The 10,000-nt window shown below is 43.0% G+C and overlaps 1 protein-coding gene across 1 annotated transcript; it reads left to right on the top strand.

Annotated features, from left to right (window-relative positions):
* Positions 1 to 3,850: 3,850 nt before the first annotated feature.
* Positions 3,851 to 5,703, top strand: LOC311119576 (uncharacterized protein; the record flags this gene model as incomplete). Its single annotated transcript, XM_084194251.1, has 4 exons — positions 3,851 to 3,971; positions 4,179 to 4,301; positions 4,894 to 4,998; positions 5,396 to 5,703. Coding segments are annotated over 4 exons (657 nt in total), but the record flags the coding sequence as incomplete, so codon positions are not given.
* Positions 5,704 to 10,000: the final 4,297 nt, after the last annotated feature.

Below are 10,000 nucleotides of genomic sequence, written 5' to 3'. Positions count from 1 at the left end.
GGTAGGAAACTGGTACGGTAGGAGGACTAGGTGGTTAGGAAACTGGTACAGTAGGAGGACTAGGTGGTTAGGAAACTGGTACACTAGGAGGACTAGGTGGTTAGGAAACTGGTACGGTAGGAGGACTAGGTGGTTAGGAAACTGGTACAGTAGGAGGACTAGGTGGTTAGGAAACTGGTACAGTAGGAGGACTAGGTGGTTAGGAAACTGGTACAGTAGGAGGACTAGGTGGTTAGGAAACTGGTACAGTAGGAGGACTAGGTGGTTAGGAAACTGGTACGGTAGGAGGACTAGGTGGTTAGGAAACTGGTACAGTAGGAGGACTAGGTGGTTAGGAAACTGGTACAGTAGGAGGACTAGGTGGTTAGGAAACTGGTACAGTAGTTGTAGGTGGACTAGTTGGTGAGGAAACTGGTACAGTAGGAGGACTAGGTGGTTAGGAAACTGGTACAGTAGGAGGACTAGGTGGTTAGGAAACTCATACAGTAGTTATAGGAGGACTAGGTGGTTAGGAAACTGGTACAGTAGGAGGACTAGGTGGTTAGGAAACTGGTACAGTAGGGGGACTAGGTGGTTAGGAAACTGATACAGTAGTTATAGGAGGACTAGGTGGTTAGGAAACTGGTACGGTAGGAGGACTAGGTGGTTAGGAAACTGGTACAGTAGGAGGACTAGGTGGTTAGGAAACTGGTACAGTAGGAGGACTAGGTGGTTAGGAAACTGGTACACTAGGAGGACTAGGTGGTTAGGAAACTGGTACGGTAGGAGGACTAGGTGGTTAGGAAACTGGTACAGTAGGAGGACTAGGTGGTTAGGAAACTGGTACAGTAGGAGGACTAGGTGGTTAGGAAACTGGTACAGTAGGAGAACTAGGTGGTTAGGAAACTGGTACAGTAGGAGGACTAGGTGGTTAGGAAACTGGTACGGTAGGAGGACTAGGTGGTTAGGAAACTGGTACAGTAGGAGGACTAGGTGGTTAGGAAACTGGTACAGTAGGAGGACTAGGTGGTTAGGAAACTGGTACAGTAGGAGGACTAGGTGGTTAGGAAACTGGTACGGTAGGAGGACTAGGTGGTTAGGAAACTGGTACAGTACCTGAAGGAAGGAGAAGGGTCTGAGAGGAATGTTATTATCTTGTATTTGTAGTTCTAGGTACCCCAGTGGTCATCATGGTGTGTGTGAGTCTGACTGTGTTGGTGGTGATCTACCAATGGAGGAGAGACAGGAAATCATCAAGTGAGTAACCCTCATGTGAATGTATATATATGTACAACAACGCAAGCAACAGACACACACACTGCAACCATTGTTCATGATACATTACATGATCTAAAGTATGTGGACACCTGCTCGTCGAACATCTCATTCCAAAATCATGGGCATTAATATGGAGTTGGTCCACCCTTTGCTACTATAACAGCATCCACTCTTCTGGGATGGCTTTCCACTAGATGTGGGAACATTGCTGCGGGGACTTGCTTCCATTCAGCCACAAGAGCACTGATGTTAGGCAATTAGGCTTGGCTTACAGTCGGTGTTCCAATTCATCCCAAAGGTGTTCGATGAGGTTGGGGTCAGGGCTCTGTGCAGGCCAGTCAAGTTCTTCCACACCGATCTCGACAAACCAGTTCTGTATGGACCTTGCGTTTTGCACAGGGGCGTTGTCATGCTGAAACAGGAAAGGGCCTTCCCCAAACTGTTGCCACAAAATTGGAAGCACAGAATCGTCTAGAATGTCATTGTATGATGTTGGAGTAACATTTCCACTTTACAATAACAGCACTTACAGTTGACCGGGGCAGCTCTAGCAGGGCAGGGATTTGACAAACTGACTTGTTGGAAAGGTCACATCCTATGACGGTTCCACGTTGAAAGTCACTGAGTTCTTCACTAGGGCCATTCTAATGGCAATGTTTGTCTATGGATATTGCACGGCTGAGTACTATATTTTATACACCAGTCAGCAACAGGTGTGGCTGAAATAGTTGTATCCACTGATTTGAAGTGGTGTCCACATACTTTTGCATGTACAGTGTATGTTGTGTGTTCCACAGGGCCAGACTCCAATCGGATCGTCTGGTTGTGAAACAGTGTTCGTGTTACCAGAGCTGGGGTTCAATTTAATTGAATTTAGTTCCATTTCAATACAGACAATGAATCGCAATACAATTTGTCATTGATGACCATCATTTTTGATGTGGACTTTTCAATCCATGAATGGAATTTCACTTCACTTCCTGAATTGACTGAGTTGAAACATCTAGTTTATTTGAATAACTGTAACCTCGTCCCCAGGCTCAATAGAGAGAGAAAGAGCCGTCTGGTTGTCGAGATTAGAGTATATTTTTTAATCAGTACTGATAACATTCTGTAGGGAGCGATGTGGAGGTCATTCTATTGGTTTACTGAGATCTCAGTTGCTTGTCTGTTATGTGATGACATCATTCATTTAGGGGGAGTTGGGTTGTAGAGGAGGGATGTTTCTTCTGTTCAGAAACTCATCTGTTGAGTTTATCATTTACAAAGACTGTATTTGGATCAATGAAATGTCATAGAAAAGTAATTCAAGAGATTGGTGCATACTTTAACTATGTTGTCATCATCTCAACAATGTGTTCCTCCTCTGCTGAAACAAATGTGGTAACTTTAGAAAAGAGAAGTTGACAGTTTTAACACAAGTCTAACATCCGGCCGTATTGAACCAGTTTCTCTCAGCAGGACATATAGACCTGTAGACGCTGAGGTCACTACAGAGAAATTAGGATGTATCAGCTAATGTCCACCCACTCTACCACCACCATCACTATCTCAATCTCTCTGACATGCATTTTATACTGTTTATTTCACTTTTGTTTATTATCTATTTCACTTGCTTTCGCAATGGAAACATATGTTTCCCATGCTAATAAAGCCCTTTGAATTGAATTGAATTGAATTGAGAGATAGAGAGAGAGAGAGAGAGAGAGAGAGAGAGAGAGAGAGAGAGAGAGAGAGAGAGAGAGAGAGAGAGAGAGAGAGAGAGAGAGAGAGAGAGAGAGAGAGAGAGAAAGAAACAGAGAAAGAGAGAGAGAGAGGAGAAAGAGAGAAGTGGGGTGGGTTGTTAGAGGAGGGAGGAGCTTCAACTAAGGAAGACAGATCATTTCAGAAACACCCTGCTGTCAAACGAATAGCTGACAGAGAAGCTGTTGTGGACCTGTGCTAGCTGGTAGTATAGTCAAGTAACTTTAACAGTATAGTAACTGAGGAGTAACTGTCCAGAATGAAGATACTCCATGTTGTCTCCTGCTGTCTTCTCTCAGGTGAGCTCTGTCTGTCTGTATCAGTTTCTATACTACTGTCTGGATTATATAGTACAGAAGGAATAAAAAATGGTACTTCTCTATAAGGTTTTACAGTTCTGAGTTTGTTTTTCACATGTACCTTATGATAATGCACTGAACTTAGAATGCTTGATATGTTGGTCTTTTACCTTGGTTTATGCAGGGTTAAAGTAAGATTATGCAGGGTTAAAGGAAGATGTGCACGGTTCAAGTAAGATTTGTGCAGTGTTAAAGTAAGTTTTGTGCAGGGTTAAAGTAAGATTTGAGCAGTGTTAATGTATATCTCACAGGTCATCAGTTGTGACTGTACTGTGTGTTTCTGTTTGACAGCTCTGTGTGTTGTGGAGTCAGCTGTCATTAATGTGAAGGAGGTGGTGGGAGGACAAGTCACTGTGGGCTGCTCATTCACATTGGCAGGGAACAACATCAAACGCTTTTGCAAGGGGACATGTTCTGGTAAAGACATTCTGGTTGAAACTAATGGGAGCAAGAATGTAACTCAAGGTAGATACAGTATAGATGACAACAGAGATGGAGTCTTCTATGTGACCATCAAGAACCTGAGGAAGTCAGACTCTGGGACCTACTGGTGTGGAGTGGAGAGATTTGGTCCAGACACATTCCAAGAGCTGCATATCATAGTTACAGATGGTAAGTGAATACTCCATAGTAATTGGTATCTGGTAATGGTGGACAGATTTATAAAGGACACATACCAAGAGGTATATCTCATAGTTATAGATGGTAAGTTAACACTACATGTAAATTGGTATCTGGTAATGAACTTCCTGACTTATATCCCCTGACATTAAGTTGTTTCAGTATTGGTGTTTATATGTACTTTCTACTGACTCACAGCTCCTCCTACTCCTACACCGTCACCTGTCACCTCCAGACCCCATGTCTCCACAATCCTCCCTAACCTTTCTACAACGTTTCTGACATCTGGAGATATCACTGGTCACTTTTCATCAGGAACAGGTATGATGAATCTCTCATTTCAGACATTACAACTAACAAGCTGTGATATTAAATTAATTCAGGAGGAAATCAATTGTAACTGTTTATGCTTTGGACAAATCTCTCTCTCTCTCTCTCTCTCTCTCTCTCTCTCTCTCTCTCTCTCTCTCTCTCTCTCTCTCTCTCTCTCTCTCTCTCTCTCTCTCTCTCTCTCTCTCTCTCTCTCTCTCTCTCTCTCTCTCTCTCTCTCTCTCTCTCTCTCTCTCTCTGTGTTTTGTCTGTCTGTCTGTGTTTTGTCTGTGTGTCTGTCTGCCTGCCTGCCTGCCTGCCTGCCTGTCTGTCTGTCTGTCTGTATGTCTGTCTGTCTGTCTGTCTGTCTGTCTGACTATCTGTCTGTGTTTTTGTCTTTCTGATGATATCTATGATATATACAGTACTCTGTAAAGTCTCTCCTCCTGTCTGTGGTCAGGTCTGATGATATCTATGATATATACAGTATTCTGTAAAGTCTCCCCCCCCCCCACACACACACACACAAACACACACACACAGACAGGACAGGTCTGGGGATGGTGGTGTGTGTGTTACTAATGTGTTACTGTGTGTTCTCCAGGTGTCCTGGTGTATATGGGGTCAGGTCTGGGGATGGTGGTGTGTGTGTTGGTCCTCATTCTCATCATATTCATCAGACAAAGGACCAGAACAAAGATAACTACTGGTGAGACACACACATGTTGTTTTTCTATCCTTGTGGGGACCAAATAATTGATTCCCATTCAAAATCAAATTCCCCCTAACCTTTAACCCTAACCCTAACCTTTAACCTAATTCTAAAATTAACCTAACCCTAACCCTAACCTTACCCCAACCCCTAACCCCTAACCCTAAACCTAACCCCTAACCCTGATTGTAACACCAACCCTAATTCAAACCCTAACCCTAAACTTAACCCCTAAGCCGATAATATTATTGTCTGAAATTTCATTTTTTTTACAATCCTTGTGAGGACTTCTGGTCCCCACAAGCATAGTAAAACCAAACACACACACACACAAACACACACAGACACACACAGGGATTACAAATATATTACATGTCCTCTTTACAATCCTCAGAATCTGCTAACTCCCAAAGGACTGCCACCACAATAACCAATCCTTGTCCAGATGACATCTACTCCAACTTTGGTCCGTCTACAGTGGCTCCAGACACTGTGAGCTATGCTACTGTCAACTTTCCCAGAGATCCATCCTTTCTCCACTACTCTACTGTCTCCTTCAGTAAAGACACTGATGCTAGTAACCCCCCAGACTCTGTTATATACTCCAGTGTTAGTAACCCCCCAGACTCTGTTATATACTCCAGTGTTAGTAACCCCCCAGACTCTGTTATATACTCCAGTGTTAGTAACCCCCCAAACTGACTCTGTTATATACTCCAGTGTTAGTAACACCCCAGACTCTATTATATACTCCAGTGTTAGTAACCCCCCAGACTGACTCTGTTATATACTCCAGTGTTAGTAACCCCCCAGACTCTGTTATATACTCCAGTGTTAGTAACCCCCCAGACTCTATTATATACTCCAGTGTTAGTAACCACCCAGACTCTGTTATATACTCCAGTGTTAGTAACCCCCCAGACTCTGTTATATACTCCAGTGTTAGTAACCCCCCAGACTCTGTTATATACTCCAGTGTTAGTAACCCCCCCCCCCCGCAGACTCTGTTATATACTCCAGTGTTAGTAACCCCCCAGACATTGTTATATACTCCAGTGTTAGTAACCCCCCAGACTCTGTTATATACTCCAGTGTTAGTAACCCCCCAGACTCTGTTATATACTCCAGTGTTAGTATCCCCCCAGACTCTGTTATATACTCCAGTGTTAGTAACCCCCCATACTCTGTTATATACTCCAGTGTTAGTAACCCCCCAAACTGACTCTGTTATATACTCCAGCGTTAGTAACCCCCCCCCCCCCCAGACTCTGTTATATACTCCAGTGTTAGTAACCCCCCAAACTGACTCTGTTATATACTCCAGCGTTAGTAACCCCCCCCCCCCCAGACTCTGTTATATACTCCAGTGTTAGTAACCCCCCCCCCCCCCAGACTCTGTTAAATACTCCAGTGTTAGTAACCCCCCAGACTCTGTTATGTACTCCAGTGTTACTAACCCCCCAGACTCTGTTATATACTCCAGTGTTAGTAACCCCCCAGACTCTGTTATATACTCCAGTGTTAGTAACCCCCCAGTCTGTTATATACTCCAGTGTTAGTAACCCCCCAGACTCTGTTATATACTCCAGTGTTAGTAACCCCCCAAACTGACTCTGTTATATACTCCAGCGTTAGTAACCCCCCCCCCCCCCAGACTCTGTTATATACTCCAGTGTTAGTAACCCCCCCCCCCCCCCCCAGACTCTGTTAAATACTCCAGTGTTAGTAACCCCCCAGACTCTGTTATGTACTCCAGTGTTACTAACCCCCCAGACTCTGTTATATACTCCAGTGTTAGTAACCCCCCAGACTCTGTTATATACTCCAGTGTTAGTAACCCCCCAGACTCTGTTATATACTCCAGTGTTAGTAACCCCCCAGACTCTGTTATATACTCCAGTGTTAGTAACCCCCCAGACTGTGTAATATACTCCAGTGTTAGTAACCCCCCAGACTCTGTTATATACTCCAGTGTTAGTATCCCCCCAGACACAGACTCTGTTAGTGAATTCAGAGCCATTCAGTGACTAGCTACACTACAAACATAATTGAACCAGGTTCCCGTAAAGCAATTGTAGTGACACACCACCACATCATACCCAAGAGTTTTCTAATGAACAAGTCTGTGTTTAATTTAAATGTGTAATTTAATTGTGTGAAATCTCAGGGGTTTCAAATGCCTGTATTAAATTGTCTGTTGCTCTGTTTTAATGTACACAAGTTACAATGTATACTTTATAATGATTAATGATACAATGAGGAACCTGTGAATGTGGCTTTCAATAAGATAACCTTCACCAAGTGGCAGTATTCACTTATATTTTTCAAACACCCAAATATAATTGTGTGTGTATGTGTGTGTGTGTGTGTATGTGTGTGAGTGGCTGTGTGTGTGTGTGTATGTGTGTGTGTGTGTGTGTGTGTGTGTGTGTGTGTGTGTGAATGTGCTTTTTAATTGATAATAATAATAATAAATAATTTGTCATTTAGCAGACGCTCTTATCCTGAGTGGCGCAGTGGTCTAAGGCACTGCATCGCAGTGCTAACTGTGCTACTAGAGATCCTGGTTCGAATCCAGGCTCTGTCGCAGCCGGCCGCGACCGGGAGACTCATGGGCGGCGCACAATTGGCCCAGCGTCGTCCAGGGTAGGGGAGGGAATGGTCGGCAGGGATGTAGCTCAGTTGATAGAGCATGGCGTTTGCAATGCCAGGGTTGTGGGTTCGATTCCCACGGGGGACCAGTATAAAAAAAAAAAAAAAAAAAAAAAAATATGTATTCACTAACTGTAAGTTGCTCTGGATAAGAGCGTCTGCTAAATGACTAAAATGTAAAATGTAAATGTAATCCAGAGCGACTTACAGGAGCAATTAGGGTTAAGTGCCTTGCTCAAGGGCACATCGACATATTTTTCACCTAGTCGTCTCGGGGATTAGAACCAGAGACCTTTCGGTTACTGGCACAACGCTCTTAACCACTAAGCTAACCACTAAGCTACCTGCCGCCTTCTCGATAATGCCCGAGAAGCCGGTGTTTGGAGGATATAATGGCACTGGTGTTTTTAGGCCCAAGGATATATTGGTATGGATGTTGTTAGGCCCAAGGATATATTGCCACGGGTGTTGTCAGGCCGGAGGATATATTGGAATGGCTGTTGTTAGGCCCGAGGATATATTGGCATGGGTTTTAGGCCCAATGATATATTGCCACGGGTGTTGTTAGGCCCAAGGATATATTTGCATTGGTGTTTTTAGGCCCAAGGATATATTGCCACGGGTGTTGTTAGATTTCGAGGGCATTATCACTTTTATACAACGGGTTACCAAAATTTTCAAATAATGATTTACATATTTTCATTAAAAACATTATTTTTTAAAATGTATTCATACTATTTCATCCTTCCACAAGATAATATTCCCGACACAAATCTAGGGTTGCTACCCAAGCCGGCTGGTCGTTCATTCTATCGGTTCTATTGGCAGAGACACGACCCAGTCGTTCAGTCTTTTAGTTCTGTACAAAGAAGCTGCATTTGCATTTCTTAAGCTGTTTTCTATTTAAAAAATATTGGTACATCCATAACAATGAGCTAATGATGCACAATTTAACCTGGCATAGAAAATGTGCTCTCTCTTGTCAGGACACTGTTGTTCAGAGGAGCTAGCCAACAACACAGCTAACACAATCACTTCAACCTGAGGCTGAAAAGACTGCTAACTAGCTGCATTTCGTTTCACCAGTTTTCTATGGACATTTCTTTGAATATATCCATGAAAATGATGCAAATTCATGATTTCGACTGGCTGAGAAAAGCTGCCTGCCTATCTGTCTTGTCCCGACTCCAGACCCCTACACGTTCATTACGATGTGACTGCTGGAGATCAAATTTCAATAATGAATCAATGTTGCAAATGTTAGAGAGACAGACAGCTATTGAAAACCAATTGCTAGTCTAAAAGAAATGGGAGATAATGTTTAGATGATTTTTACAGTGGAGATCAAGTTTATAAATTGCCTGGCTGGGCTGATGAGACAGTGAATTGCACAGTGAGATGGAACAGAGTAAATAGGCATTTCAACATCATAGCTTTAGCCGGTGGTAACTTGTGGAATAGACACCGGCTGGAATGATGTTCTAACCAATCAGCATCCAGGATTATACCCAACCATTGTATAACAAAAATATAACCTTAACCAGGTGTCCATATTCATTCATATTTATTCAAACAAACACCCAAATATAAGTGTGTGTATGTCTAAAAACAAACAGTAGAGAAAGAGGAACTGACGATTTCGATCCAGAGAGAGAGAGAGAGAGAGAGAGAGAGAGAGAGGCTGGACTTAACAGCTACCAGAACTCTTAAACGTTGATAGAGATGTGTTCATAGCTTCTAGGAGTGACTGTGAGAGAGTCTGAATATCTGGGAATAGACTGGTAGTGACTGGTAGAGAGTCTGAGTATCTGGGACTAGACTGGTAGTGACTGGTAGAGAGTCTGAGTATCTGGGACTAGACTGGTAGTGACTGGTAGAGGGCTGGAGTGAGAGGAGAACAGTATAAAGTTGACAACATAGGAGGGAAGCCAGAGAGTAGAATGAGGAATCTCATGTCTGTCAGCATCAGACTTCTCTGTGGTGAGTACTATTATTACTATCAGACCTCAATACATTAATGCACACCGCATATTGAACTGTTACGATTAGAATGTATTACATTAATACACACCTCATACTGAACTGTGTTACTCACTGAACACAGCACTCAATTCTTGGCATATGTGACAGTGATCAATGCTGTACTTTACTATATCATTGAACGCTGTTTTACTGTATTGCTGTAGTCCTGAACACATACATGTACTGTATCACTCAGCCACAGATTATTAAACATTCTCTACATATCACTCAAGTATCTCCATTACCTGACTGTCTGTGAAATATGGTGACAAATGGGCAGCTGAATGTTGTAGAGATGATGTGAATCTGTTTCTTTGGTTGTGTC

The sequence above is a fragment of the Coregonus lavaretus genome (genome assembly GCF_964263955.1).
Source record: "Coregonus lavaretus genome assembly, contig: HAP1_SCAFFOLD_3705, whole genome shotgun sequence".
Taxonomy (NCBI): Eukaryota; Metazoa; Chordata; class Actinopteri; order Salmoniformes; family Salmonidae; genus Coregonus; species Coregonus lavaretus.
This window is presented reverse-complemented; position numbering and strand designations above follow the sequence as displayed.